We start from the raw sequence: 16,247 nt of genomic DNA on the forward strand, positions 1-16,247 counted from the left end.
GAATATGGGTAACTCAAGAAAGTATAGAGCATCCAGAGCACAGTCTGTAAGAAAAGGTGGAATAGCCTTTCAGATTGGCAAAAATGATTTTTGGGGAAAATTATGCACATTTTTGATTTTTTAAGTAATATGACTTGTTTACTTAAGTCTGTATTATGTCGGGGGGAAGGAAAGGAAAACATTTGTCTCAAGTCTGATTTACTGTTTCACGATAATTTGGTAGACTTCCGTACAGTCTTTCTTTGTGCTAAATAATCATAGGGGTTTTTAGAGAGGCCACATAATTTCTTAAACTTCTGTTTCCTGTTGTTTATACTCGATTGTATATTGTTTATACTCGACTATTCAATAGTACAGTAAGTAGTTATCCTTTCCAATAGCTAAGGGCTAGAGAGATACTACAGGGATTAAGGCGCTTGCCCTGTATTGCAACCAACCCCAGTTCAAATCCCAGTTCCACTTAGCGTCACTCAAGCACTGCCAGGGTCACTTCTAAACACAGAGCCAAGGGTAGCCCTTGAGCACCACTGGGTATAGTCCATAATACAGATGTACCATAATCATTTTAACCATTTCACTTTACTTTTGTTTGGGATGCCCAGGGGAGGTCTCTCTCAGGGAGACCATATGCAGTGCCTGCCTAGGAACTGGACCTGCGCTGGCTGTGTGCAATGCAGGCATCACATCCCTTAGTGCAGTTACTTTTGCTAATGACCTGGGCTGTTCCGGTTGATTCTGCTGATGATTGACCCGATTATCACAGAAGTTCATGTTGAACAAAGGTAGTGCCAGGCTCATGAAATGCAAGCGGCTTAGACAGAATTTCAAGTTGGACATGGTTCTTCTAGGCCTTTTCTTCTTTTCCCCCAACACCCAAGACTTTCCCGCTGCTCAGTCTATGTGTGATATGTGCAGAGAAATTGAGCTTACAGGGATCAGACGTATGATCCTGCCGAGGGCTCATATTTCAGATGTATGTGCTGGGGCCCACATCCGGGTTTGCTTGTTAATGCTTCACATGTCACTTCCCTCATCTGGAACATTGGCTTTCTGGGGCAAGACAGATGCCAGTCAGCCAGTACCACTGGGAGGTCAAAAACGAGCTACTGACATATAGGTGGCACACTTGGCCCTGACCTGGCACACAGGAAGAAATCACTCCATTCAGCTGCCCGGAGCCACCAATCCCAGTAGGGGGTTGTTTTAGTTTTGGGGTTTTGTTTTTTTTTTGGGTTTTTTGGTTTTAATTTTTTTTTTAATTTTTTTTTTCTGGTCTGGGGGACATGGGGTCAAGGGTTACACCTGGTTCTGCGCTCAGGAATTATTCCTGGCTGTGCTTCGGGGACCAAATGGACTCGAACCCTGGTCAGACACCGACCTGCTGTATTATCAGTCTGGCCCCCAGTGTCAGTAGTTAAGAAGCAAGTGTATTCAGGTGTGCATATTTCTGTCACCGAGTATAGATTCTAGGTACCAAGGGCACCTTGACCCATGGCTCTGGCTCTGTTCTGGACCCTGGGGCCTGCCGCCTCTGGACCTAACCTAGCGGCACAGCTTCTCAGGATCCTGTGGGCCACGGGGTTTGGGGGAGGGAGGCTTCTGCATTCCTGTGGAGGTGCGAGCCCGAGCGAGGACCCCATAACCGGGGAATGGAGGCGGCATCACCGACTGAGTGCGTTTGTGGTCCTCGCAGGCCACGTGCACGCACACCTGCGCCACCCGCACAGCTGGGTGTGGCTCACGGCGGCCCAGATCTTCGGGCTGTTCTTCGCCGCATGCCAGCCCGACGAGCTGGTTCAAAAATGGAAGGCCAAAAAGAAGAAAAAGAAGTGCTCGGAGCCCGTTGCGTTCACCTTCCTCACAGAGGACCTCGATCAGAAGGTAAAGCTCATCTTCCCTTCATGGTGGCCCTGAGAGAACCCGCCAACCACTCAGCTTTATGGGTGGGTTGGTCTCTGCAAAGTGTCTCAGGGGGTTCTTCTTCTTCTTCTCTTTTTTTGAGGGGTCGGGGGTCAGGCGTGTGATTGGGAGATTACCCACACTCAGCGATGCTTAAGGGTTTCTCCTGGCTCTGCACTCAGGGATCACTCCTGGTAGGGTTTGGGGGACCACATGGGGTGCTAGGATTTGAACCCCGATCAGCTGCATACAAGGCAAACATGCTACCTGCTCTATTATTGCTCTGGCTGATAAATTATTTATCTGTTTTGTTTTGTTTTGAAGCAACATCCAACAGTGCTCAGGGCTTACTCCTGGCTCTGTGTTCAGGGATCACTCCTGGCAGGCATGGGGGTGGGAACCATATGAGGTGCTGGGGATTGAAACTACATCACGTGCAAGGCAAGAGCTCTGTCCGCAGTACTGTCACTCCTGGCCCTAAGTCCCTGGTTCTTTCAAGGTAATTCCTAGCCTGCCAGTCTAGTTAGACTTCTGCTTCCCCACCATGTGCATCTTCCATTGTATGTTTCCTTCTTATCAACATTGAGATATAAGAAACATTTTCTGCCCTGGGTCCTTCTCAACCTTGTCGATGACTAAATAAAATCAGACTCATTTGATCATGTTGACTAGGAGTCATGTTTTATCTTTCTTTGAATTTCCTGTGATCTAAAAATAACATCCGCGTCGCTCTAGGAGGAACTCCATAAACATTGAATGAGTGGTGGATGGAGGGGAAGAACAGGGGGTGGAAAAAATAATACTGGAATATTGCAAAACTGCTCGCTAAAGTAATACTGGAATATCACAAAAGCTATTCACTAATTCCACGACTATTCACTAATACTGCAAAATTATTCTGGGAGGGACTGGAGAAAAAGTACAGTAAATAAGGTGCTTGCTATGCATGTGACTGACCTGGATTCAGTCTCCAGCACTATACCTGATCCTGGAGCACTGAGCCAGGAGTAAGCCTTAGGCACTGCTAGGTGTGACCCCCAAACCAATAATTTCTTTTAAAAAAATTTTTTTTTGCTTTTTGGGTCACACCTGGTGATACTAAGAGGTTACTCCTGGCTCTGTACTCAGGAATTACTCCTGGCGGTGCTCAGGGGACCTTTGGGATGCTGAGAATTGAACCTAGGTCGGCTGCATGCAAGGCAAATGCATACCCGCTGTGCTATCGCTCCAGCCCCTTCTTTAAAGAAATTTTAAAAACATCATTAATAACCTCAGGTATTGGGGCTGGAGCGATTCCCAACATCCCATATGGTCCCCTGAGCACCGCCAGGGGTGGTTCCTGAGTGCAGAGCCAGGAGTACCCTAACCACTGTACATCGCCGGTGTGACCCAAAAAGCCAAATAAATAAATAAATAAATAACCGCGGGTATCATCATCCCTAGCTTAAAAGTGTCTCATTTCTTTGGGCAGCAGTGGAAGTCCAGGTTGAAGGAAACAGTTCCAGAATTTCTGATCATGGGCGTTCCCTCTCCAGATCTGGGCAGGTGCCAGACATCCAAAGCAAATGCTAGTGCTCACTTATGCTCTGATGGTTAGTGACTTGGAAATTTTCCCCAAAACATGACCAGAAATGGGGCCAGGGAGATGACTCAGGCAACTGGAGTGCAAGGTCTGCATGAGACAGCCCCACTTTAAAGCCCAGGACCACATGGTCCCCAGAGCACTGAGCCGGGAGTAGCCCTCAAGCACTGCCCTGTGTGGCACAAAAACAAACAAAAATCATCCGAATCCCCTGTGTTTGCTAATACCCATCTTCTTTTCACAGATGAAAAGTATCACCCTAGCCTCATGCCATCAGTTGCATTCCAAGTTCCTGGATGAATCTCTTGGAGAGCAGGTAAGTATTCTAATCCTCATGGCTCAGGAGATTCTACCAACAGTCTTAGAAATGGCTCACATCAGGGAGTCGTTTCATTGATGTAGTGATTTTCTTGTTTTGATGTTTAGAAAATTTCATGAAATAGAGGTATAAACTCATTCTTGTTCGGTTAAAAAGCATAAGTCTAGTAAACTCTTGGCTTCATTTAAACTTGCTATGAAATGTGATGCTATGGGTGGCTGATTATTCATCTTTTATCAACACTTTCAGCATTCTGTACTAGTATTGGAGCTTTGGAAGACAAAAGGCACTGGTTGGTTGTTTTTCAATTGTAGTAGCGAATTTCCTACTCTGACTCTTGAAAGTTGAAGAGAAGGTAATAGCACTCTTGCTATCATGTGGTCTGAGAATCTTTTACCTCTAACAAAAAGTAGAGATCATTTCACCACTAAAATGATTTCTATATTTAGATATTGGAAAATGTACCTAGAGGTGCTGTAGCAATACTACACCACGTAGGGCTCTTTCTTTGCATGTAGCTGCCCAGGATTTGATCCTCAGCATCCCATATTGTCCCCTGAGTGCAGAGATAGGAGAAAGACTTTAGTGCTCCCAGGTGTGCCCCCCCCCGGCAAATGTATAATAAAGAAGAATAAAATATAACTGTAAATAGTACTGGAGAGGTAGTGCAGCAGGTAAGATGCTTGCTTGGCAGACAGCCAAGCTGGGTTCGATCCCAGTCACCACAAACAGTCCTCTGAGTAGTGCCAACTGTGACCCAAAAACAACCAAAAAGAGTAACCATAATTAAAAATACAAACTTAGAGACAAATGCATTTAAGTATGTAAATGTGAATTGCTTTTGAATACTTGGATCTAATTCTTTTTTCTTCTTCTAATAAACCTGTTGGGTTAGTGGGTGTTGAGTGGACACAGAATGGTATCTGGATGTGAAAGACCTTTGACGGTGTCTCTTGACAACTATTACAACCATAATTACGAAGTAGGAACACAAGGGGCCAGAATGATAGTACAATGGGTAGAGCATTCTATTCTGCAAGCTGCTAACCTGGGTTCAATCGTAGGCATCCCATATGGGGCAAACCCACCAGGAATGATCCCTGAGCACCGCTGGGTGTGGTCAAAAAAGCCCCAAAAATTAAAAACAGGGACACAAAAACAAGATGATATCCCTGGCTACGGGTTGGGCTTGGGTGTCATGCTGTCCCCTCTGGCAGATGTTTACCTAAAAGTACAGTGTGCAACTTGCTCTTCAGCCCATGTTGTCCCATGTTTCCCTTGTCTGTTTCTTTACGTGCTTGTTTCTATTCTAAAGAAGCCCGGATTCTCGCTCGAATACATGTTTTCCCACTTTCATTCCTCTCACACCTTTCCAAGCAAGTTTCTTTTTCTCTTCTTGTTTTGTGTTTGGGGCCACATTTGGCAGTGCTCGGTGCTTACTCCTGACTCTGTGTTCAGGGGTCACTCCTGAGCAGGACAGGGGGACCATTCAGGGTCCTGGGGATTAAACGGGCTGGCCGCTTGCAAGGCAGATGTCCTACCCACTGTCTGCTGTACTATTGCTCCAGCTCCTAAGCAACTTTTGTTTAATAAAAGCTACCTTGCAGAGAGAGAGAGAGAGAGAGAGAGAGAGAGAGAGAGAGAGAGAGAAATACTATGCTTCGCTGTATGGCAAGGTTGGGGAAGGAAGGGATAGCCCTTACAAGGAAAGCTGAAGAAATGATACCAGATAAAAAATACCTTGCTTCACGAGAGAGAGAGAGAGAGAGAGAGAGAGAGAGAGAGAGAGAGCACTTGCGAGTATCTGAGGGAGAGAGATATACTATGCTTTCGCTGTATGGCAAGGTTGCAGAAGGAAGGGATAGCCGTTACAAGGAAAGATGAAGAAATGATACCAGAATGGACAGCCAGAGGCTGGCAGGGATGGGGAGAGTTACTGGTATTGAACAGGAAGGAAATTACAGACCTTAGTTTGCGGTGATCTTAGGGCGCACAAGCAATGGGAAGTCACTTTCATAGGGGCAGGGGCCTCCAGATCCGGGCCTGTCTCCATGGAGGCCACACTTCCTGAAGGAGGAAATTATTCCCCTGGCATTCAATCTTGATATCCAGGCCAGCCTTAGTGTGGGCTTCTCACTATGCTGTTTGGGGGACACTTGACGCACAGGACTTGTATCAGCCAGGGTTGTGGAGGAGCGCAGAACCAACTCCGCCTCCTCCTTCGAAGAACAGCTGGAAAAGACCCACATCAGATAGATATTTCACGGGCGCCACAGTTAAGGGACTCAGTAAACCAGCCTGTTTGTTCTAAGATCACAATGGGCCCCTGAGCAAAGCTCAGAGTCCAAAAAGTCTTCTTCCTCCCTAAGGAAGGAGCTGTATTTAGAACTTGGCTTTGATTTCTTAAGACCTTTGAGTCCTAGCTGACCACTCACTCTGTCATCGGGATGTTTTTGTAATTGAACTGAGATGTTGTAGCTGAAGCCACTCCTGCTCAATAGATGGAAATCGCTTTTTCTCTCAAGCATGATGGAGAGAATTTAATGGAGTGGGGAATGAAAGCTCTCTTTGAAGTGGAAATAAATGGTCTGGAATGACATTGCTTATTCTGCGCAACCTTAAGTGGTAGCACAAGACTTAGTGGATGAACATTGAATAGAAATAGGTTTGGACGCACTGTAAGACAAAACGCACTCTAAGAATTATTCCCCCAAATGGAGCGAGCACTAATGCTGCAATACCCCATTATTTATTTTGGTGTCCACATTATAGAATGCCTGTTTTGTTTTTATTTTTTTTCTTAATGGCTTTTGGGGTCACACCTGGTGATGCTCAGAGGTGTTTTCTGGCTTTGCACCAGGAATTATTCCTGGCAGTGCTCAGGGGACCATATGGGATGCAATGGATCGAACCCTGATCCGCCGTGTACAAGGCAAACGCCCCACCCACTGTACTGCTGCTCTGGCCCCGGAATGCCTGATTTTAGAATCTGATTCATTTCTAAATCAAAAATCCGACTGCCGGAGCCAGCACCGTAACTAGAGGCCGCGCACGTGCCTTACATGTGTGAGTTTGGTTCTCAGCAGCTCTGAAGAGGGGAAAGTCCTCCCTTGCCACTTTTCTTTCTTTCTTTTTCAAGGTTGTCAAGAATCTGTTGTTCGTGGCCAAAGTCTTATATTTGCTGGAGCATGGCGCGGGTGGGGATCAAGGTGAACCCAAAGAAGACGCAGGAGATCTAGAAGCCTCAGGAGACGATGCGGCCCGCGAGGCCGGGGAGGGCTGTGCCGAGGAGAAGGCGGCAGCCCAGCAGAGGCCAGCCACGCTGCAGTGGCTCATCCAGAAGCTGTCCCACATGGCCAAGCTGGAAGCTGCGTATTCCCCAAGGATCCTCCTAAAGGTGAGCCGGGCAGGGGCAATGACCGCAAGCTGTGCCAGTAGCCAAGCCCTTTTTTTTAAAATTAAGTATTGCATACCTAAAACCCACAGACTTCTCCCACATCTGTTTGTGGCATTTCTTTTTTTTTTTTTTTTTTTGCATTTTTAGGTCACACAGTGATACACAGGGGTTACTCCTGGCTCTGCACTCAGGAATTACTCCTGGTGGTGCTCGGGACCATATGGGATGCTGGGAATTGATCCCGGGTCGGCCGTGTGCAAGGCAACTGCCCTACCCGCTGTGCTATCACTCCAGTCCCCTGTTTGTGGCATTTCTGATGATGCTGTGTACTTTCAGAGGTCGTGCATCTTCAAGTTTCTCGGCGCCGTGGCTATGGATCTCGGAGCGGAGCGGGTGAAGCCGTATCTCCCAGGCATCGTAGCACCCCTGTTCCGGGAACTGAATAGCACGTACGCGGAGCAAGGTGACTGCAGCCGCCCTGCTCCTGAGTGCTCTCCCCGGCGTCCCTCTGCCTCCCCATCCTTCTTCCTGCCCAGGTTTGGTGTCCACTGAAAGCAGGCAGCGGTCAGGAGAGCAGTGGGCAAATGGGACCTGTTGATGCTGTTCCTATTTGCCCTCTCTGGAGATCAAGGAGGAGGGGTTTCCTCCTACAGTTGGTGTTCTGCTCACAGAAGAGACTAAAGAATGAACACTAGACCACTCTGCACAATAAAATTGTGGTCACATTTCCTTAGAAGCATGAGCCAAAAAGTATGTGTGTTGCCATTTTTACGAAATAGTTTTTAATTCAAGTATCATTTAAATTTGTCCATTTTTGTTCTCCCTCCCCCCCTTGCTTGATGCATTCCTTCACTAATTAAATACTGTTTCTTGATAATAGGAAAAGAGGGAACAGAGGGTTGGGAAGATAGGGCCAGAGTAATAAAGCACACTAGAGTGACTGTCAAAGCAGGTGCTTAATTCGGTAACCTTGAAAGCCTTACCCTGGTAGCTGGAGAGTAGTACAGTAGGTGAGGCACTTGCCTTGCAAACACAGCCAGCCCTGATTCCCTGAGCACCACTGGGTATAGCCCAAAAACTAGAAGGGAGGCAAGAGGGTGGAGGAAAACAGAGAAAGAAACAGTTTCCTCATTCAGGCAAAAGCAGTGGTGAAGCCCAGGTCAGCTTTGGTTCCCATCACCCTGCTAGGCAGAGGACCTCTCCCCGCCCTCCCCACCCCGCCCCTCCAGTCCCTGTAGTCTAGCTCAGGGGTCCCGGGCCCTTCGGAATCCAAAGACTTGTGAGTTATTCACATCTGGGAATGAGGAGACAGGAAAGGCTGAAAGCAAACAGCTGGTCATCAGCTTCCGAGAAGTATTAGATGTTTAAAAGAAAAAAAATTCCAGTGGAAGGCTGAGCGAGACTCGTGAACTTAGCTGGGAGAAAAACTTGCCTCCCTTTCCTCCTATTTGCATATTCTGTCAAGTTCTAAATCCCCTGGATTCAGAGCCAGGCTCTGTCAGGTCCGTCACTGCATTCTGGGTTGATGCATCCAACCCTTCTGTCCGTTCCTGCCCTCACAAACCGTAGAGGCCCAGAAGTCAGCATCCAGTGTGGAGGAAGTGAAGGTGACGGGGCTAGAGGACCTTTAAGCCGTCCACAGTGTTGGTTTTATTGATGTTTCCTGTGTGACTGTCTCTGATTTTTATTTTCTCTCTGTGATTAGATCCTTTGCTGAAGAATCTATCCCAGGAAATCATTGAGTTACTCAAAAAGCTGGTTGGACTCGAGACTTTCTCATTAGCCTTTTCCTCCGTACAGAAGCAGGCTAGTGAGAAGAGGGCACTGCGGAAAAAGAGGAAGGCGGTGGAGGTAAGTGCTCTCTGATGTAGTGTGTCTGCATGTGCAGGTGCGTGCGTGTGCGTGTGCATGTGTGTGTGTGTATGTGTGTGTGGGTGGGTGGGTGGATGGACTTTGGAGCGAGGCTCAGAGTCTTTTTCTTTTGCTTTTTTTTGGGGGGGGGGGGGGGCGGTCACACCCGGCATTGCACAGGGGTTACTCCTGGCTCATGCACTCAGGAATTACTCCTGGCGGTGCTCGGGGGACCATATGGGATACTGGGAATCGAACCTGGGTCGACTGTATGCAGGGCAAACACCCTTCCCGCAGTGCTATTGTTCCAGCCCCTCAGAGTCTTTCTCATGTATGACACTCATGTTTCATAGTAGACAAAATGGTACATCTCTGCATTGAATATTTATTGGTCTAACATTTCGAGTAATCGAAACTTTTTCCTTCCTTCTTTTTTTTAAGTTTGTGACTAATCCCGATATTGCTGCCAAGAAAAAACTGAAGAAACACAAAAATAAAGGTGAAGCCAAGAAGAGAAAGATAGAATTTCTGCGTCCAGGCTACAAAGCCAAGAGACAGAAGAGCCACAGCCTCCGAGATCTGGCGATAGTGGAATGAGGCCACCCAGCCGCCAACCTTTGATCTCGGCACATCTCACGGTGCCAGCTGCCTGTGTTTTTTGCTCAGAGAATGGATGGACCCTCTAGTATGTTCTGCGAGTCTGAAATGACAGCAGGTTTTATTATTTAAATTAGCCTTTGGCATACATTGTATAAGAAATGGTTTTAATATTATGCATATATTTTCTAACTAAAACATTTTGTCATATTACTGTATCTTCACTGTCTACAAGGCATGCAGCACTAGCATTTATTACCACCAAGAAAAACAGAGAATTTAGGAATAAGTCCATCATGATATGCAGTGACTTTATGGAGGAAGGTAGGAAACTTTGATCACGGACATTGAGAAAGACCTGCAAAGGCCTGGAAATTCAACCATGCTCATGGATGGGAGGATTTTGCATCTCATAAAACTAGTTCTTCCCAAGTTAGATTCCACTGGTTAAACTGTATAAGCAAAATCCTAAGAGTTCTTTATATTAACCTAATAAGGTTGATTCTAAAAGTTATATGGAAGTAATCCAAGAATAGTCAAAGTGCTCTTTAAAAAAAGAACAGGGAGGGGCTGTAGCAATAGCACAGCAGGTAGGGCGTTTGCCTTGCATGCAGCTGACCCAGGTTCGATTCCCAGAATCCCATATGGCCCTCTAAGCACCGTCAGGAGTAATTCCTGAGTGCAGAGCCAGGAGTTACCCCTGTGCATTGCCAGGTGTGACCCAAGAAGAAAAAAAAAATAAAAAGAACAGGGAGAGGAGCTTTCCCTGTCAAATATTGAAAGTAAGACACAAAAAGTGCCAGAGGAAACAGGTGATGAATTGTACTTGGTCAATTTAGAATTAAGAACTTCCATTACTCTGCTAACACAGCTACGAAATGGTATTATGGCAGGTTTCATTATCCGACAAAGGATTAGTACACACGGTATTTCATTAATACTTTCAGAGCACTAAGATAATCCTGCTGAGAAAGTGGGAAAGAAACAGAAGGCCAGGGCGATAGTCGAGGAGTGAAGGCACTTAAGTTGCCTTGCAGGTAGCCAATCCCAGTTCCAACACCCGTTTGGTCCTGCCAAGGCATATTGTCACCCAGGCACCATTAGGAGTGATCCTGGAACATAAAGCAAGATCTCTCCACCCTACCCCCCAAATTCCGTAAGAGAAATGTCCTTTTAAACAATAACGTTTGGTAAGATGACTGATTGTAATAGCCACTGCCTTGAGACTACCTATGTCTATCCAAGGATTTAGTATGTGCGTCCACATGCGTCCACAGTAAGGGTCCTCCTTTATCAGCTGTGGCTGGTTGTTTCACTACACTATTCAACCTCAAGGTACACGTTAGCACCAGAATGAGACTGTTTCAGATTATGGTTGACAGTATCAAATGTTGAGAAATTTGGTATTGATTGTTACTTGTGTGGCATGTCCCACACATGTGAAACTGCCTGGTAGTTGACTCTTTCTGACTTCTCTGACCCTAATCACCTCAATTTCCACGTTGTCACTAAAGACAAGGTTTTTCTAATACCTGCATCCACCCATCCATAATGGGGATTAAGGTTGTTTTCTTGTCTTGGCTATTGAGAACAAAGGAATACACATTTTTTTCATAATTAATGCTATTTTGTTGTTGTTTAGTGTGGGGCCACACCCCAGCAGTGCTCAGGTGCACCAGGAATCAAACGCAGGCCTCCTACATGTAGAGCCTGTGCTCCAGACCATTGAGCCTATTCCTGGCTCTGAATTAGTGCTTTTAAATAGCAGTAGGCTTGTTAGGCCTACCGGTAGTGTTTTTCCACCTGAAGCATCATGACTTACAATACTGTTCATGCTAGGGCTTCATGCACACAGCGTTCAAGCACTACCCAGTGTCTGCTTCCCTCCACTGTCGTCTCGGGGTCTCCGCAGCCCCCTTAATGCCCCCTCCTTAGTAAGCCAGTTCTATAGATCAATTCTCATATTGCGTTGTCTTTGACCATGTTAGTCCTACACTATGTTTATGTTGTACATATGAGATCAGTATCTGTCCCACTCCTAACTTCACTGTGATACTCTCCAGCTCCATCTGCGAAGTAGAAAATTACGTCACATAGTTTTAGGGTGGAATAGTGATCATTTGTAGATGCGATTTTAGCATTCTGAGGAATGTGCATCCCATTTTCTATGAAGACTGCACCATTCTACATTCCCACCGACGGTGTGACGATGTACTATATTTCCTTCACATCCTCACTGACATGGATTCATCTTTTGGATACAGCCATTCTGAAACCTCCTCATGGTTCTGATAAGCTTTTTTCTGATGTGATCACTAAAGATGAAGGAGTTTGTACTCACTCGGTGAGAGATCTTTTGCCCAAGATTGCTTGATACCTTGAATTCAATCCCTGGCTCCACCAAAAAATGGGTTTTTTTTTTTTTCTTATGTGCCTGTTAACATCTGAATGTCTTCTTTGAAGTAATGTCTTCAGATTTTCTGCCCAGATCAGATTTTCAGATTTTGATTTGATGGTTTGGTTTTTTGCTATCACCCTGTATGTATTCCATAGTTCATTCTGGATATTAATCTCTCGTCAGATGTATATGTAAATAACTTGTTCCCAATCACTCTCCTCATAGGTAATCCACCTGTATTGATCTCCAGCATCCTATATGGTCCCTCCAAGCAGGGCCAGGAGACAGAAACTTTTTAGTTTGAGGGAGTCCAATTTGTTTATTAAAGAAGCAGTATTTGGGGCTGAAACCACAGTACAGTACAGCGGGTTGGGCATTTGCCTTGCATGCAGCCATCTGGATTCAATCCCCAGCATCTCCTATGTTCCCCTGAGGAATGGTTACTAAGTGCAGAGCCAGGTGTGACCCCAAAAAGTAAAAAATTTTTTAAAAGTGCAGCAATATTTTGGTACCAGAGCAATAATAAAACAGGTAAGGTGCCTGCCTTGCAGACAGCCAACCTGGGTTCAATCCGACATGCCATATGGTCCTCTGAACCCTGCCAGAAGTGATCCCTGAGAGGAGTAGTATCAGGAGTCAGCCCTGAGCACTGCTAGGCATGACCCAAAGACAAAAAAAAAATTTTCTTTAGTGTCCAATGTATTTGCAAGAAGAGAGGATTCATCCTATCTGCCAAACACTTTGTATACATTTACTCTTCTTACTATTCCTAAGGGGGCTGGAGCAATAGCACAGCGGTAGGGTGTTTCCCTTGCATGCAGCCGGCCAGGCCAACCTGGGTTCAATTCCTCCACCCCTCTCGGAGAGCCTGGCAAGCTACCAAGAGTTATCTTGCCGACATGGCAAACCCGTGACCTATTCGATATGCCAAACACGGTAACAAGTCTCACAATGGAGACGTTACTGGGCCCGCTCGAGCAAATCAATGAACAACAGGAGGACAGTGCTACAGTGCTACTATCCCTAAGAGCTTCTTAAAATCCTAATTTTGCCTGAGGTTGGCAGATTTTATGTGGCAGAATCAAAACTGAAGGGCTATGCTCTTTAGAATTATGTTACAAGAGTGTAGCATGAGGCATAGAAATACAGTGTGTGAACATTAATAGAACTTCAACACCCAATGGGATATGTTTTGTCTCAGTTACACTGAAGGTTTTGTGATGTACTGAAATGTAAGCATGGGGCCCTTGGGAGGCTGACTTCAGTGAAGAGTGATATAAAGTAGTGCTTGTATGCTTTTATGAAAAAAGATGTCTCTGGGGGCAGGGAGAGAGCTCGATGGGCTGAATACATGCTTTGCAGGTAGGATCATCCCTAGGTTTGATCCTCAGCACACAGGCACCATGGGGTACGGTCAGTACCCATAAGAAGAAATTAAAAAATACAATAACAAAGACCAGATTTCAGCAACATTGAGAAGAGCTTGACTTTATTTTCATCAGTGTTTATTGAGTCCTATATGCCGGGGACACTGACGGTAAGTAAAAGATGATGCCTGCCCTCGGTGCTGACTTTTTCACAATTCAAAAAGTGCATCTCGGATGCTGACAAAATGGAATTCTAACATAATTCTACCACTCTCAATTTTTTTAATGGGACCCACATGACAGCACAATTACCAGTCAGTTTCAAGAGACTACTGGAAGAGCCAGGGGTGTGTGATAAGCTCTTGCCTTGCATGCATGTACAAGGCACTGGGTTTGATCCCTGGCACTGCAAAAAAAGAAAAAAAGAAAACAAAAAAAAACACAGCAACAGAGCAGTAGCTTAGAGAGCTACCTTGTAACCCGGTAAGCATCTGACCTGAGATCAAATCCCCAGTGTCCCTTATGCACTGAATGTGATCCAGGCAGCTCTGCTGCTAAAGCCTGGCAGGGGTGACATCTCTCATCCCCGGCAACAAAAAAATAATACAGCTTAAAGAAACCTCTGACGTGTGTCCAGGTCTGTCCTGTTTCATGGGGAGGTGGAGGAAGAGAAGGGGCAAGCAGTGGGCATCTGGCATCTGTGACTTCCCCTCCCATTTCCAAGCTTCTCACAAATACTCCAAATTTGTTGATATCAACACTCAAACAAACCCATGTAACATATCTAGCCATTTCCTGAGAAGTGCCCTATACTATACTAAAATACATTGGTATCGGGGCCAGAGTGATAGTACAGCAGGTAGGGTATTTGCCTTGCACATGGCCAACCAGGTTCAAGTCCTGGCATCCCATATGGTCCCCCAAGCACCGCCAGCAGTAACCCGAGCATCTCTGGGTCTGACCCAAAATGCAATGTGTGTGTGTGTGTGTGTGTGTGTGTGTGTGTTGTCACTTCATGTATGCTACACGTACCCCTTTTGGTTTGATGCCGGGGACTAGACCCCCAAGCCTCAGACACAGGAAGCCTGCTTCATTTCAGGCTTAGGTGAGCTGCATCCCCAGCCCCTCCAAGCCACTCTATGCCATGGACCGCAGGGATCCGCATCATCCCAGCTCTGTTTTTGCTGTGGCTTCGCCAGTGCCATCAGTCTTCCAGAGCAAGGGTGGGTGCCAGCAGCGTGTCTGTGTAGGACACACGTCCCAAACCTCAGTATTCCTCCATGTTCCTGGACTGCTGGGGACGACTGAGCCTCTCTGCACACCAGCCCAGCACCAGACTAAAGCCAGTGGCCAAAAGGGGACTGAAGATTCAGTCGCCGTAGCCTTCTCTTAGATGACAAACGTAGACCCTGCTACTCCAGGTGCCAGGCACCATACTCAGTTGTCAGGAAAACCACACCATCAGTCTGCCTGCCCACCAGAAATGACGTGGAAACCCACTGCTTGCCCAGGCAGTAATTTGTTGCTCCAGGAACGCCTGTACCTAGAGAAAGGATTGCAGACTAAAACAGGAATGTTCTGCAGAATAAGGAGTGAAAAGTCCTACAGGCAAAAGAGAAAGCCTCATTCGAGCCAAGAGAATGGGCAAAATTGTGAGGGAAAAGACAAAAGTCAAAATCTAGAGGGCAGTAACAAAGACAACGAATGAACAAATTAGTGTTTTTGACACTTGAGGGAAACAATGGCATTGAGCTGCTCTTCGCAAGTATCTAATTGTTTTAATTAGATAATTTGTTTTAAAACTGCTTGCCCAATTTTCACAGTTAGAAGGGGCCAGAGTAGGTGGATAGGGCACTTGCCTTGCATACAGCTGACCCATGTTGGATCCGACACCTCTTTACGGTTGCCAGAGCAGGCTGGAAGTGATCCCTGAGGGCAGAGCCAGGAGTAAAGCCCAAGTACCACCAGGTGTAGTGCCCAACACACACACACACACATACACACACACACACACATCATAATTTTAGTATTTAGCTTCTTTTACAATGAACTGAGTAGTTAAAAAAAAAAGTTCTTTGGAACATACCCACCCTAAACTTAACCTATAGTAGCAGAAAGTTTTAAAATCAAGAATGGGGCTGGAGCGGTAACACAGCAGGGAGGGCGTTTGCCATGCAAGCAGCCGACCCGGGTTTGATTCCCAGCATCCCATATGGCCCCCTGAACATCGCCAGGAGTAATTCCTGAGTGCAGAGCCAGGAGTAACCCCTGTGCATCGCTGAGTGTGACCCAAAAAGAAAAAAAAAATTTAAGAATAATTAAGCAGGGGCTGGAGCAATAGTACAGCATATAGGGTCCTTGTCTTGCATGCAGCCAACCAGGGTTCAATCCCCAGCACCCCATAAAGTCCACCAAACCCTGCCAGGAGTGATTCTGAGCACCGCTGGGTGGCCCAAAAAAACAAAATGAATGCTTGAACATCCATTCATACAGTAAGATTTTGATTTTTTGTTTGTTTTGGGGGCCATACCCAGTGGTGCTCAGGGGCTAGACTCCTGGCTCAGTGCTTGGTGAACCATGTGGTCCTGAGGATGGAGCCAGGCCCCCTGCAAGCAAAGCATGTGCACCAGCCCAATGATCTCCCTTTCCCAAGATTTTTACAAAATTTACATGTCCAAACACAAGTTAATGAAAAAGGATGGAAGAGGCAAAGATAGCTCTTACAATACTACTTAAAATAGATCTCTTAAAAATTTTTCCTTAATGTGAATTTTCTATTATGAACTCCCTCTAATAGGTTTATTTTGAAGGGCACGCTCTACTTCAGTTCATTTTTA

General features: G+C 46.0%; 1 protein-coding gene across 1 annotated transcript in view; it reads left to right on the plus strand.

Moving 5' to 3' along the window:
- The window catches only part of UTP20 (UTP20 small subunit processome component), a 115,106-nt gene extending 105,175 nt beyond the window's left edge, over positions 1 to 9,931 (plus strand). The window contains exons 57-62 of the mRNA XM_056116487.1: positions 1,694 to 1,881; positions 3,726 to 3,797; positions 6,940 to 7,197; positions 7,534 to 7,660; positions 8,903 to 9,048; positions 9,490 to 9,931. Coding sequence (XP_055972462.1) covers positions 1,694 to 1,881; positions 3,726 to 3,797; positions 6,940 to 7,197; positions 7,534 to 7,660; positions 8,903 to 9,048; positions 9,490 to 9,645 — 947 coding nt within the window. The 3' untranslated portion in view covers positions 9,646 to 9,931. The remainder of the gene's footprint in view (positions 1 to 1,693; positions 1,882 to 3,725; positions 3,798 to 6,939; positions 7,198 to 7,533; positions 7,661 to 8,902; positions 9,049 to 9,489) is intronic.
- Positions 9,932 to 16,247: the final 6,316 nt, after the last annotated feature.

The sequence above is a fragment of the Sorex fumeus genome, unplaced genomic scaffold (genome assembly GCF_029834395.1).
Source record: "Sorex fumeus unplaced genomic scaffold, SorFum_2.1 ptg000003l, whole genome shotgun sequence".
Taxonomy (NCBI): Eukaryota; Metazoa; Chordata; class Mammalia; order Eulipotyphla; family Soricidae; genus Sorex; species Sorex fumeus.